We start from the raw sequence: 15,192 nt of genomic DNA, 5'->3' as shown, positions 1-15,192 counted from the left end.
ATAATAAATAATTTAATTTTTTCAAATTTTAAAAAGATAATAATATTAAAAAATAATATTTTAATAATATTTTATTCAATTTTCATGTTAAATTATCTTATCTATTCTTACTATCCAAATAAGACTTTAAAATAAATCAATTACAGATATTTATTTTGTCTCATAAAATCTTTTTCTTTTAACATATTTATGTATGAAAAATGTTAACTCTATTTTAAAAAAATATTTATAAAAAATTTATTTATTCAAGTATGAATTATTGATAATTATTGATATTTTAAAAATTATAAAATTTGAAATTTAACATAAAATGAGAGAATGAATTTTATAGATAAAATTATAAATACATATAATTTTGTGTATTGTCTTTTATTTATTCTTTAGAGTAATGTTAAAGAGAAGTCATTGTAGTAGTACACACTTCGTACTCATTACATGATTGCTTCTAGTTGATTATTCCTAACACTCACTTGAAAAGATATATGATCTAGATGATGCCACATAATATATATAAAATAAATATTTTTAATAGTAATTTTTATCTATATTTATTTTATTCCTTAATATGGACCATTTGAAAAAACAAATAAGAATTCATAAGAAATTTATTATAGAGTTCGGAACTTTGAAGCAACGGCTGTTTCTGATCGTCACCAGAAGTTTCTATTAAAACGACGACGGTGTTATCGAAATATCGGGACGGTGTTCCATTCTGTTCGTGCCTAATCCAAACTCTGCGTAAAACCCTCCCTCTGCGTTTGACCATTCCCTTTTGAAAACCTAAAACCCCCGAGTTTTTCAACTTTTTCCCCTTATCTCGTTCAAACTTCATATGGATTTCTCTTCTGTGACTCTCCATTCCTCTAGCTCTTTCACGGTAAGAGCCCCTACTCTCGCTGCTAGAGCCCCTTCTCTCTCTTTCACCAGAAACTCAGCTCGAATTCCCCTTTGTTCCTCTTCTCGACTTGAAGGTTAGAATATATGCTTTGGAACCTGTTTGCTTTTGTTGAAGTATTTGGAGCTTTTCTTTGGGAACCAAAAGAAAAAGCCTACAAGTTTCCCGTATAGTATTTCTAGTATTTTAGCTGTTACCATAGGCGCAGCCAGTTTTATTGATGATTGTTTGTATGTTTAGGTGGCCGTTTGGTGATTAATCCGCAAAGGTTTCAGTTGTCTACTGCTATTGCTGCTGTTGTTGGTGATAAAACTACAGCACCAAGTGATTGTAGTGGAGAGGAGTCATCGGTTTCCAATGAGCTTGAGAGATTTGATGAAAAGAGGGATGAGGAGGATGGTATTGAGGGCTTGGATGACCATAAAATGACCCGAGTGTGTGACAAATTAATTGAGGTTTTCATGGTTGATAAGCCTGCTCCGACTGACTGGAGACGGTTACTAGCTTTCAGCAAGGAGTGGGACAATATAAGGCCTCATTTCTATAAGCGGTGTAAGGAGCGAGCAGATAGTGAGGATGATCCTGGAATGAAGCACAAGCTACTTCGGCTTGCAAGGAAGCTGAAAGAGGTGGACTGCAATTTATAAATAGAACATTTTGAGAGTGTGGACTTTTTTTTTCTTTCTTATTCTGCATACGTGCACACACATATAAAGACACATCTTGATACCCTTATGTTTGATTATACTAAAGGAGTGGAGGATATTTACAGCCTCTAGATGCCAACAATTTTCTCCCCATCAAGGGATGGTACTTTGATTATTGGGTTGAGTTTGTGGAGTTATTTTTTCACAGGTTGATGAAGATGTTCAAAGACACAATGAACTTCTTCAAGTGATCAGACAATCATCATCCGAGATTAGTGAGGTTGTTGCCAGGCGTCGTAAAGATTTCACAAAAGAATTTTTTGTGCATCTTCACATGGTTGCTGAATCCTATTATAACAATCCAACAGAGCAAGATGGTGAGAATAAATTAATCTCCTTTGTATGAAAAAACTAGTTAGTCTGTTTCTTACTTTTCATATAACTCCCATATAACAACATATGTCATTGCTTCGTTGCAAATCATGAAATTTAAGTGACGATTAACAGAATTTGGCAGTCTTCTTTGGTTCCAATCATATGTTATGTTGAATCAATGGCATCTATGTTGTGCAAAACACACACACACCAACGATGGCAACCAAAGTAAACAAACACACGATCAAGCAAACACACGACACACAATTTACGTGGTTCGGCAACTTGCATACGTCTACAGAGCTGCAGAAATCTTATTGACTAGATGAGATTACAATCACTTAATCTCAACTCACTCTTTTTAGGGCTTTTGCTCTCTCACACAATATACACTCACTTGACTATTGTTCTCTCTGAAAAATATGCTGAAAATCATACACAATAAGTCATATATTACATAGTTATAGTAAACGGTGTTGGAAACTCTAATTTGGCAACAATTGGGTCATTTGCTCGAGCGACGTGCCGAGCCCACATCGAGTGAACATCCAATCAACATTGGCTCGAGCGGTGTGTCGAGCGTAGTTCGAGCGAATACTACGGTTTGTGTCTCGCTCGAGCCTACTGTTGCACGAGACTCGAGTTAACTCATGGGTTGAGTTTCGCTCAAGCCCACCATCGAGCACACCTCAAGCCAACTCACGGGTTGAGCTTCGCTTGAGCACCAGGTAGAGCGATAGTCAAGTGAACTCTTTGTTTCTCGATTTTTGTTCACAAACCAGACTCCACATACAACCCAACAATCCACATTTGTATCATCTGTTGGGCAAAAATCGACTGAATGCGGTTTTCTTCACTTTCTCCCCCAGTTCCCGCCCCCCCCCCCCCCAAAAGACCCCAGCCACCCTTCAGCCTTCTCTGCACTTGTTTTCACTTTTCGGTGCCGAGAGTCAAAAGAAGCATGGTGCGACGGAGATGGTGCATGCTGTCAAGACTCAAGAGAGAGGACAGGGTGCGACGGAGATGGTGCATGCTGTCAAGACTCAAGAGAGAGGACAGGGTGCGACGGAGATGGTGGCTGAACTGAGATCAATCAGATTTGTGGGCTGAGGTGAAATGGGTTTCCTTAGGCCGAGAAATAGAGGAGATAGATCGGATCTAAGTAAGACATTTCTTAATCTTTGTTTGAATGTTGTTGGATATTGTTTGGAATCTTTGGATGTTGTTTGGATGCTAGGAAAGTGGGAAGAAAATTGGAAAAAAAAAACCTAACTCCAAGTTGGGCTCCGACTCCTGACTCTAACTCCGGAGCTCCGATCGGAGTTGGAGCCGGAGCTCAACTTGGCCTCCGACCCTGGTCGGAGTTGGCCATTCCAATTTTGTTGTAGTCGGAGCCTACCCCTACTCTATAATGTATTTTGTGGTGACATACACGCCGGGCTTACAAATAGCAAACACTTTATGCTGAAATAATGCAACTGGGAATGTAGCTTTACTGGCGTGGGTTTCTTAGCCAAGGTTGGGAAACTAGGAAAACTGACCTGGCCTGAAATTGAAATGAGCCACTTTAGCTGGCCAGACCAGAACTTTCAATCTAGAGAAAGTTTTATTCTGTGTATTAGCACTGATAATATTTATTTGTTTCTGTATGCTAGCTTTGGCAAAGCTTGGGAACACATGTTTGGCTGCCGTACAAGCCTATGACACTGCAACTGAAAGCATTGAAGCGCTAAATGCTGCAGAGTTGAAATTCAAAGACATTATCAACTCTCCTTCTCTAGATGCTGCTTGCAGGAAGATAGACAATTTGGCTGAGAAAAATCAGCTTGATTCAGCATTGGTGTTGATGATCACAAAAGCTTGGTCTTCCGCCAAGGAGTCAAACATGACGAAAGATGAGGTGAAGTGATACTGGTCTCTGAAAATGCCTATTGTCTATATTCTGTGTGCACGCGTGCTGCCTTTTTATGCTAAGAACATTAGAAGATTCCAATCAAGTCAAATTGTCTACTTATCACTTTTTTTGTACAATTTGCCAAAAAAAAAAAAAAAAAATCTGATAAATGAGAGAGATTTATACTGTACAGAGGGTAGAGATTGCCTTGAAGAAGGAAGAGAACACAACTTTCTTCTTATTGGGAGCAAGTCTATTCAAATGCTTTACATGCATGCTGACACACAGAAAAAGATATATCCATTTTAGACAATTCAGCCGTTGGAAATTTTAGAATAATTACATTCAACCAAAAAATGTATTTAATTCAACCTTTTAATTGCTACCTTAAACAATATCTGATAATTCCATTTGTGTAGTGTCAAAAATGCTACATTAGGGTTAATCATTGTTCTCTTTGATTGCAGGTAAAAGACGTACTGTATCATTTGTACATGACCGCCAGAGGTAATCTTCAGAGGCTAATGCCAAAAGAGATTCGGATAGTTAAGTATCTTCTTACTATTGAGGATCCGGAGGAGCAGCTATGTGCCCTAAGAGATGCATTTACCCCAGGCGAAGAACTTGAAGGAAAAGATGTAGACAGCCTGTACACGTATGCATTTGAAACTTGATTGCATTGATTATTTTTTGTTGTCAGTTAATGATGCTTTTGCTAGATTTTTGAAGTTCAGACTGTCCACAGTTGTTTCAAGCTTGTTTTTGTTCTATTTGCTTATAAAATTTCTTAGGACGCCAGAGCAGCTGCATGGCTGGATAAAGGCTGTGGTGGATGCTTATCATTTCAGCAGGGAAGGCAGTCTCATAAGAGAAGCTAGGGACCTGATGAATCCGAAGATAATTGAAAAATTGGAGGGAATTAAGAAGATAGTTGAAGATAAATTCATGTGACCAAGAGCTCAAATTATATTTTCTCGAAAGGTTTTTCCTATGGCCCTTGGTCTGGATAATTTCAAGCATTCGGAGCGCAATTTTGGGTGGCTTAGCTTCGCTAGCATGTGTAAGACTTTATGCGTTTGGGCTTAGAGATGAATAGCATGTAAACCATAAGTGTTTCACATCTGCTTATCTGCATAGAAAATGGAGGAAAACTGGCAGGATGATCTCTACTATGAAGTTTCAGATATTGGATAGAAATTCATGATCATTCATCATTTCTTTGGTTGATTGTGCTGTAGTTTTTTTTTTTTTTTGGGAGTACTTCAGATGTATAGCAGAACACACCATTGAAGAGCTTTAAAAAATATATATTACTCTCTTTCAGTCTTTCTCGATGGAGGAAATTTCTTCTGTGCATTTGCTATTTTATGCGCTGATTGTTTAATTCATTAAAGGCAGACCAATACCGTGGGGGAGGGGTACCCCAATGGACTCCCCTATTCAGAGAGCAAAAGAGGAAGTACCAATTGGCTCTAACTAGTGGGGTTGGTTTCGTGTTTCTCGGCGTGATACTGATGGCGATTTTTGAGTCAATCAAAAGTGGACTGCTCCTTTGAAAGGAGTCCTTTCATCAAAAAAGAAAAAGGAAGATGCTTTGTTGGCATAGCTTCTCTAAAAACGTTCTCTCTCTCCCCCTCTCTCTCCATCCTCATGTAAAACCCTCTTTACCTTTCTCAATATTTCATTTTTCTTATTTTTTAATCGCATGACACACCACATTGTTGTGCTTGCTATTCTCCGATGAGCGGTGCTACTCCCACCGCTAGGAGCTCCCGCTGGCGCTTCTGCTAGTGGTTTTGGAATGAGTTTTTTTTTTTTTTTTTGTATTTTTTATATGTATTTTTTTAACACGTTTAAATATATTTTAAAAAATAAAAAAAATCATAATATTATTAAAAAATACTTACTTAATAATTAAATAAAAATAAATAAAAAAGTCATAGCAGTAAAAACTAACGGTATAAACTAGCGATAAGAGTAGTATTTTCCAGTCTCCAATAGTTTTATCTCATCTTATTATTACAGCTTTCTTAAATTCTTATACAAAATATAATAAACAATTTAACTTTTTTAAATTTCAAAATAATAATATTAAAAAATAAAATTTTAATAATATTTTATTCAACTTTTATCTAAAATTATCTCATATCATCTCACCATCCAAACGGGATCTAAAGATTCGCCAGAGTACCATCATCTATCTAAAGTTTCATGTGTTGTTGGTGTTTGCCAGCCTCCAATTTTAAAGATCTACCCAAAAGTACCTCCATACAATCTTGCGAACCACTAGGTGGTCATCATATATGCCTTAGGGGTGGCAATTCGTGTTTCAAGTAATAGACATTCGATTGTATATCAATCTGAATTTGACTCATTTAAATAACGGATCATGTCATGTCACTCATTTTAACTTATTTAATAATTAATTAGAAATTTAAATAACGGATCATGTCATGTCACTCATTTTAACTTATTTAATAATTAATTAGAAATATGACAACACAACATGACTCATTTCAATCTAATTCATGTAAATGTGTTGAACTAACACGCATAATCCATTTGACATGATTAACATAATTTCATATAAAAATATAAGACTATTTGCTAATAAAAAAATATCAATATTTTTTTAAATTTTAACCTATAATAAAACTAATATTACAAACCCTATAATAACAAATATGAGCATAGGTTCAAAATTACAATCTCAACAATAAACACACAAGGATATTGATAAATACCAATATTATAACTCAACAATAATAAAATTATAATTTTAAAATAAAATATAAATGGGTTATTGTTGGTTGATTTTGAGTTAATCGAGTTGATTCATTACTGACCCGTTTATTAATCATGTCTTAACAGACTAATCCGTTTTGATTCAAATACATTTATATCAAACCCAAATTTATTAATTTGATATCGTGTAATATATTGTCACTCCTAATTTATTCCATTCAACCCCACCCCTCTCAATCCCGAGACTCCCATACTATTGTTAAAATATTTGTTGTACTATTATTGATTTGAATTTATTTCATTCTAGCTATATCCAAATATTTTGATGCTTATATTAATCAAGGCTACAGAGAGGAAGAGAGAGCGAATATCTTCTTCTACAAATATCTCAATAGCCAACAAACAATAATGCCCCTCTTAGATCAGCATCGAACGGGTCGAACCTAAATATGGATCGCTCACTAGTTTGCTTATAGAATAATGTTACGTATAGTTATAGAGTATGTAAATGCTATACAATTATTTTGAAAAAAACAGAATATCATGTAAGACTCGTATTTACTCACTTTTTCTAAAAAAATTATGTTATATTTACGCACTTTACAATTGTAAATATCATTTACCTTGCATACGATCTACTTTTACAGCAATCCCTTTCATGACTAAGCCAAGAACCATGTGTCGGATTCAATTTAGTAGATTATTTGCTCGTCTTTTTATTTTAATTTTACCGTATTGTATCTATCATAATGGGGCTTTCGTTGGATTTTCCGACTTTCCCGCTAAAAATAGAATTTTTAGGAAAATGCCAATGGGAAAAGAGTAGAAAAACTTAAAACTAACAAAGGAAAAGGTTAAGGCCGGTTTGGATTGAGAATTGAGATGGAATGATATGAGTTGAGATAAAAATTGAAAGTTGAAAATTGAAAGTTTGAATAAAATATTATTTTTTAATATTATTATTATTTTAAGATTTGAAAAAATTAAATTATTTATTAAATTTTGTGTGGAAATGTAAAAAGATTATAATGATGAGATTAAATGAGTTGAGATCACTTCTCAACCTAAATAGAGGCTAAAACTATAAAGTAATGATGAATGTACATTATTTTTATAATTTTTTATATAGTCACGAGAGTAGGTTTATAAAATGACGTTATTTTTATAAATTATTGAGTAATGCTATTTAAATACTTTTATACTATATATAATTTTATTCGTAATATTTAAATTTTAAGATTTATCTTCTAAATTAAATAATTCTACTGGAACGATGTGTGCTATGCAAATCTACAAATATAATTATTTTTAGTATTAAATCTATCTACCGGACATAAGCAAGATGACAGAAGAGCATAGCTTTCTTACTTTTTGGAAGAAATAGGCAAATAATTCACAAATTATTACACATTTTGAATGGACTCTCGTCTCTCAAATTCACAAATATTACATATTTTGAAACAACTCTCAAACTATCGAGAAATTGCAATCTACCCATTTTCTCTTAAAAAGATAAAGGTAATGCTAAAAATTAAAAAAAAAAAAAAAGAAGATAAAATGTCCTATTACATTCTTGAAAAATCATTTTTTTTTTTTATCTTTTGAATTTATTTAAAAAGATCAAAACTTTTATCTTTCAATATATTTTAATGTTTTTTTAATTTTTTTTCTATATTTGTCAGTTTCTTATTAAGAATATTTATATCGGATGCCGATGTATTGAAAGAGGATTATGGAAATCCGGAAATCCGTGGGTGATTAATAATCCATAATTTATAGAGAATTTGTATGTTATCTTGTCAATTTTGTATTAAAATAAAGTTTTATTTTTAAACCCACATATTTTTTTAAAACAATTATATTTATGAGTGAATGCGGCTAAAGATCTAATAATTATTTATAAGTATTGTTATATCTACAAATGAATTACACAAAATAATCACATAAATTGACATGGCTTCATCGAATCTGTTATATTTACTTTATAATAAAAATAATTTTACAATCTGATAAACATCATCAAATCACATAAGTTTGTTGTAACACTCAACTATTTTTATTCGGATTGTAATAAATGGACAATGAACTAACTGCTGGTAATAGAAATGTATGAAGAATTTGGGTAAAACTCATTTTGAGGGTGAGGGCCTCTAGAGAATCAAAGAGAAAATGAGGAAATGAGAAATAACTGAATTGTCATAGATTTTGCATAAAAAAGGTCTTCGTACAGTCTGACCATATAAAGCTGACATACAGGGAATACCACAACTCAGATTCCCTTCTAGAAGCTACTACACGACAAATTAGTAAAACTACTAAAACAAATACTAACGTGAGCCAACTTCTCCCATTGGGCTGACCGACCCTTACACAACAACTAAAATAGCATAAAACGTAATTATTGCTATTGGCCCAACAAATGCCACTTCTTGACTTGACAAAGGCCCACACAATAGCCCGGCCCATAGGTCTCCTGATCCTTAGTGCCTTGGTCTTTATCACGACCAAACCCTAACTCCATCTTGCCTTCTTCATGCACGGCTTCCAGATGTGAGGAAAAAACTGATCTATTAGTTTTTGAAATTGATTATCAACTCCCTCCATGTGAGCTAAATAGTATATTTCTCTGTTGAGTATTTTTTTTCTCACTTTTAGAGTGAATTAACATTACATGGTGTCATTTTGGGTGTGAATCCAATTTATCCATTACATTTTGTTTGAATGCATAAATTCAAATTTAAAATTATGTCGTATCAATAATAGGAAATACTTTAGTCACAAAATGATTACATAAAAGTAACCTGACAAATGAAACACATATGGAAGTCGTGCGTGAAGAAGACAAGATGGAGTTAGGGTTCGGTCGTGATGAAGACTAGGGACTAAGGATCAGGAGACTTATGGGCCGGGCTATTGTGCGGGCCTTTGTCGAGTTAAGAAATAGCCTTTGTTGGGCCAGTAGCAGTAATTACGTTTTATGTTATTTTAGTTGTTGTTTAAGGGTCGGTCAGCCCAATGGGAGAAGTTAGCCAACGTTAGTATTTGTTTTAGCAGTTTTACTATTTTGTGGTGTAGTAGCTTCTAGAAGGGAATCTGAGTTGTGGTATTCCCTGTATGTCAGCTTTATATGGTCAGACTGTACGAAGATTTTTTTTATGCAAAATCTATGACAATTCAATTATCTCTCATTTGCTCTTTCTCTCTCTGATTCTCTGAAGGCCCTCACCCTCGAAGTGAGTTTTACCCAAATTCTTCATACATTCCCATTATCGGCAGTTAATTCACTATCCATTTATTACAATCTGAATAAAAATAGTAGTGTTACATTTGTGGTATCAAAGATTTGATCCACAGTGACAAATCATGGTTGAAGGAACGAGGATTAACCAACTCCAAGATGGCTTGTCTGCATTGAAGAAATCTATTGATTCTCAATTGAAGAACTTAGAGACAGAGATGTTAACTCTCAAACGCCAATCTGATTCGGTGATGCAGCAGCTGGCATCACTTACTGTGGATGTAACACCCCGTATTTTAGTGTATTTTTACTGAAGGAATTATTTTTATGTAATTAAAATAATTTCTCTTATTTTAAAATTGGTTGGATTTTAGTGAGTTTATTTCTATGATTTTTATTTGGTGAAAATTATTTTTATGTGCTTTCCAAATATTTATTTATTATTATGCATTTAAATTGCTTTTAATATTTAAATTAATTACCGTGGGATTTAATTATTTCAATTTGACTTTACCATTACGTTTAAATTATTTTATTTAACTTGTGGTTTTAAAATCGTTTCCGTTGGATCATTTTTGTGACCCAAGTTATGAGGATTGGACCTCATTTCTTTTTCCCTCTTTTTCTTTCCTCTCCTTTTCTTTTCCTCTTTTTTTTTCTTTTCTCCTTATTCTTTTTCCTCTCCCGCGCGATCTCTCTCTCTCCTCCCCTCTCCTCCGCCCGTTTCCCTCGTCCACTCCCAGCGCCGCCGTCCGCCGGCGGTGGTCGTCACCGCCCAGCCCATTTGACTCCCCAGCCGCCGGCCGTCCTACCCCACCAGTATCACCGCCGTTCGTGCCGCCGTTAGCCTCCACGAAGCCCACGAAACCCACGACGCCGCGGCACATTTTCCTCCATTGCGCCGCCGTCGCGCCACCTCCGGCCACCATCTTCCTACCACTTCATCCCCGGCCTCTTGGCAACCCATTGGACCCAACCCCAGCTCCGATCCGTCACCGGTGAAGCCCCACCAAGTCCATCTCCGATTTGCACTTTTTTGGCCTAAAACCGCCCCTTGCGCCGCCACCCACGGCAAACCACCACCACCACTAGCTTCACCGACCTCCCTAGGCACTACCCTATCAATCTTGGGTCTTCGTTTGTCCTCGTTGAAAAGTTGGTAATTGTGACCCACGGCCACAGTGTATTTTACACTGTGGTGTTGCTCAAACGTCGCTTTTTTCAACTTCGCGATCCTCGGAAAATTATTATATTGCACTGTAAGTATTTCTCCAAAGAATTTTCGTAATTTAAATGTATTTTTGCACTAACCCATTTCACTGTGTTTTTTTGGCATGCCGGACTGAGTCCGAGGAGTTCGAGGGTCGGATGGATTTGTGATTGGAGTTGTTTGGTTGGATTTGATTGGATTGGTATCTGTTGGTTTGGACTTTGTGTTGGTACATGTGCATTTCATTATTTCATGCATGATCATGTTTGTAAAAGAAAACTGGGTTTTCGTGTATTGCATTCATGTTCATGTGATTTGAAAAGCTATGATTTTATGTGATAATATTTTTTGTGCGTGTGTATCACGACCCCAAGCCGAGATGGGGCATTAACTCGGTGGAGCTCCTCTGGTTACTCGGGAGCGGAATATACTGAGTAACGTCCCCTGGATTGTCACCGGGCGACAATGGAATCGGACGAGATGGTCTCGTGCCGACTCCGTGGTCCTTCTGCTGGCGGGGACTAGAGGATGTCTGGCCACGTACGCGCTGGGCGCGGAACTGGGCATCGCTCATTGCGTAGTGTGAGTGCTTGGCCACGTACGCGCTGGGCGCGGAACTGAGCACCGCTGCAAAGCCAGGACGTGCGGATGGTCCATAGGGGAGACCATGGTGCATATGGAAATAATGCATGGTGCATTTGGTATTAATGCACTATTTTCTGGGAAAATAGTGCGAGTTGATTTTTTGGGTAAATCATTTTCTGGGAAAATGTTTTACGGATAATTCGGACCAAAATGAGATTTTGGTGTGTGTTGGAAAATTTATCATTTTCGGAAAAATGATGTTTTGTGGAAAAATGCATGTTTTCATGTGCATGCATGTTAGTTGCATTTAATGCATTTTGTATTACGTCGTTGTTTGGGTTATACTTACCTGCGAGACCATTTTGTGGTGTCGCAGATTTTGATGCTGATGAGGAGGAGGAGGGCGAGCCTGAGGAGACGGCTCCGCCTGAGGAGTGATCTGGGATCACTCGTTTGTAGCTTTAAACTATTGTAAATTATTTTATGGATGACTGTATAACTGCTATTTAAATCTTTACTGATGTTTGATTGTAATTAAATTCTGGTACTTAGTTGACTATCCGCTGCGTTATTTTATTTGAACACTGTTGCATTTACACACACTGGCACTTCGTTGGGATGTGTGACCGTGTTGTCACCATCCTGGCGTCTCGATCCCTGTGTATTTATATAAGGGGGATTGGGGGCGCCACAGTGGAGTTGCAGAAGAAAAATAATGGTGAATCATCCTCAGGGAACAATGGCTCTCGGACTCACTGTAAGGAGCAAGGGGGGAGCCCCATTCCAGACCAGCACATATTGATTTTCTATGTTTCCATGGAGTAGATCCAAATGGATGGTCATACAAAATAAATCATTATTTTGCTTACTACAACACTTTGCAAGTTACGTCTAGCCTATTTTCACATGGAGGGATATATCTTGATTTGGTTCCAAGGCCTGGAAGAATTTGGTGAAATAAGGGATTGGGAGGGGTTTACCAACGTCCTAGTGTCCAGGTTTGGGCCATCTTCTTACGATGACCCAATGGAATCACTAACCAGACTTGAACAATCTGGAACAGTGGAAGAGTACAAATCTAGCATTGAGAGTCTTTCCAATAGATTGAAGGGGTTGTCAGAAAGGTATAAGCTAAGTTGTTTTCTCAGTAGGTTGAAGGATAAGATAAGATTGCCAATAAAAGTGTTTAACCTTAAAAACCTCCTAACAGCCTACAGCCTGTCTAGGATACAAGAGGAACATGTTGTTGTCACCAAAAAGAACCCCAGACCACACCAAAACCATGAGGCTGGAATCTTGAAACAACCTACTTTCCCAAACCCAAACAGTAGCCAAAACAGTAGCCATTTTAACCCAAAAGCCATAGTCCCAGTCCAGAAAATTAAAGCCCAACAAATGAAAGAAATTAGGAAAATGGGTTGTGTTACTACTGTGATTCAAAATGGAACCATGGCCATAAATGTACACAGCCGAAACTATTCTTCATTGAGGAAGAGAAAGATGAATATGAGGAAGTACAGAGTGAAGAACCAATAGACCTTACCAACCAGCCCATTACTCTCACCAACCAACCAACCCAACCAGAAATTTCCTTACATGCTCTCGTTGGTTCCTTAAATCCTAAAACTATGAGAATCAAAAGGAGAATAGGAGGTCAAGAGGTGGTTGTACTAATTGACTCGGGTAGCACTCACAATTTTTTAGATCCTTCCATTGTTAAAAAATGGCAAATTCCAATGAATATACATGAGAAAGTGTGAGTCAAGGTGGCTAATGGTGATCTAGTGGGAGGTGAAGGGAAATGTGCATCCCTTAGAGTGAAAATGCAAGGACCAATGTTTACTGTTGATGTGTTTGTTTTGGTACTTGCTGGCTGTGACATGGTATTAGGTGTCCAGTGGTTACATGAATTGGGCCCTATTTTGTGGAGTTGTAAGGAGCAGTCAATGCAGTTTTAGTATCATGATAAGTCAGTCGAATTATAGGAGTTGCGTCCTTCTAATCTCATTGAGGAAGGCAACCCAAATCTGAATCACAAGTTCGAAAAGAAATGGTTGTTGTTACAATTGATTGACCAAGTTGAAATTAAACCCACATGGGAGATACTCAAACCCATCCAGAACTTACTCAATCACTACGAGGAAGTTTTTGGAGACCCAAAATGCATTCCTCCAAGCGAGACCATGACCATTCCATTACCTTATTCCTAAACACTAACCTAGTTTCTATAAAACCTTACCAATACCCCTATTTTCAAAAAGATGAGATAGAGAAAATTGTGAAGGAGTTGCTTAGTTCAGGAGTAATAAGGCCCAGCCACAACCCATACTCCACCCATGTTTTATTGGTGAGAAAGGCTGACGATTCATGGCGTATGTGTGTGGACTATAGAGCCTTGAACAAAGTGACTGTGAAGGACAAGTTTCCTATTCTGGTGGTTAAGGAACTTTTAGATGAATTGAGTGGATCAAGGTTGTTTTCTAAACTGGACTTACGTTTAGGATATCATCAAATCAGGGTTAAGCCCGATGATATTCATAAAACTGCCTTCCAAACCCATGAAAACCATTATGAATTTTTGGTTATGCTGTTTGGGTTAACTAATGCCCTTTCGACTTTCTAAAATTTTATGAATAAAATTTTTAAGTCTTTTTTGAGAAAGTTTATCCTAGTCTTTTTTTAATGACATATTGGTGTATAGCAAGACAATGGATGAGCATGTGCAGCATTTGAGAATGACTCTTGAAGTGTTAAAAAAGTATAGTTTGCTGGCCAAACACTCTAAGTGCAGGTTTGCTACTACTAAAGTGTCATACTTGGGCCACCTAATTTCAGTTGAATGTGTAAGGACCGATCTTTATAAATTGGCAGCAATGGTGAATTGGCCATTCCCCAAGACCCTCAAGTCTCTAAGAGGTTTTCTGAGGCTAACAGGGTATTATAAGAGGTTCATAAAAGGGTATGGAAGCATTGCAACACTCTTAACACAGTTACTAAAGAAGAATCAGTTCTTTCAAAATGAAGAGGCTAAGGAGGCATTTCAGAATTTAAAGAGGGCTGTGACTCAGCCACCTGTGTTGGCTTTGCCAAATTTCCCATTGCCCTTTTGTAATAGAGTGTGATGCTTGGGGCTCAGCTATTAGAGATGTACTAATGTAGAAAAATAAGCCTATAACCTTCTATAGTCAGGCTCTAAAAGGAAGAATCTTATCACTCTCGACTTATGAAAATGAGCTATATGCCTTGGTTATGGTAGTGCAAAGGTGGCGGCCTTATTTGTTAGGGCATCCATTTGTGGTTAAAATCGATCATTAAAGTCTAAAACATTTATTGGAGCAGAAGGTAGGAAACCCATGTGGCACAAATAGGTTTCCAAGCTTCTTGGGTATAATTTGGTGGTTAAGTATAAGAAGAGACCTGAGAATAAGGTAGCAAATGCACTATCTAGAAAGGCTGAAACAGAAGGAATGGTGGAAAAAGAGGCTACTTTGGCTGTCATTTCCATCCATACACTTGATTGGTGGGAGGATATTAAGAGAGGTTATACTCAAGATCCTAAGATTTGAAAGCTATTCCTGAAATTTCAGAAGGATGAATTACCTC

General features: G+C 36.7%; 2 protein-coding genes across 2 annotated transcripts; both read left to right on the top strand.

The window, feature by feature from the left end:
• The first annotated feature begins 596 nt into the window (after positions 1-596).
• Positions 597-5,137, top strand: LOC121256708 (uncharacterized protein At4g37920). The gene is made up of 6 exons (XM_041157581.1): positions 597-971; positions 1,136-1,524; positions 1,751-1,919; positions 3,573-3,817; positions 4,279-4,466; positions 4,603-5,137. Exons 1-6 carry the CDS (start codon positions 833-835, stop codon positions 4,760-4,762), a joined length of 1,290 nt encoding a protein of 429 aa, XP_041013515.1. The 5' UTR covers positions 597-832; the 3' UTR covers positions 4,763-5,137.
• A 9,160-nt stretch (positions 5,138-14,297) lies between these two features.
• Positions 14,298-14,711, top strand: LOC121255269 (uncharacterized mitochondrial protein AtMg00860-like). Its single transcript, XM_041155545.1, has one exon. The coding sequence runs from the start codon at positions 14,298-14,300 to the stop codon at positions 14,709-14,711; it is 414 nt and encodes a 137-aa protein (XP_041011479.1).
• The last annotated feature ends 481 nt before the right edge of the window (positions 14,712-15,192 follow it).

Source organism: Juglans microcarpa x Juglans regia, chromosome 3D (assembly GCF_004785595.1).
Source record: "Juglans microcarpa x Juglans regia isolate MS1-56 chromosome 3D, Jm3101_v1.0, whole genome shotgun sequence".
Taxonomy (NCBI): domain Eukaryota; kingdom Viridiplantae; phylum Streptophyta; class Magnoliopsida; order Fagales; family Juglandaceae; genus Juglans; species Juglans microcarpa x Juglans regia.
This window is presented reverse-complemented; position numbering and strand designations above follow the sequence as displayed.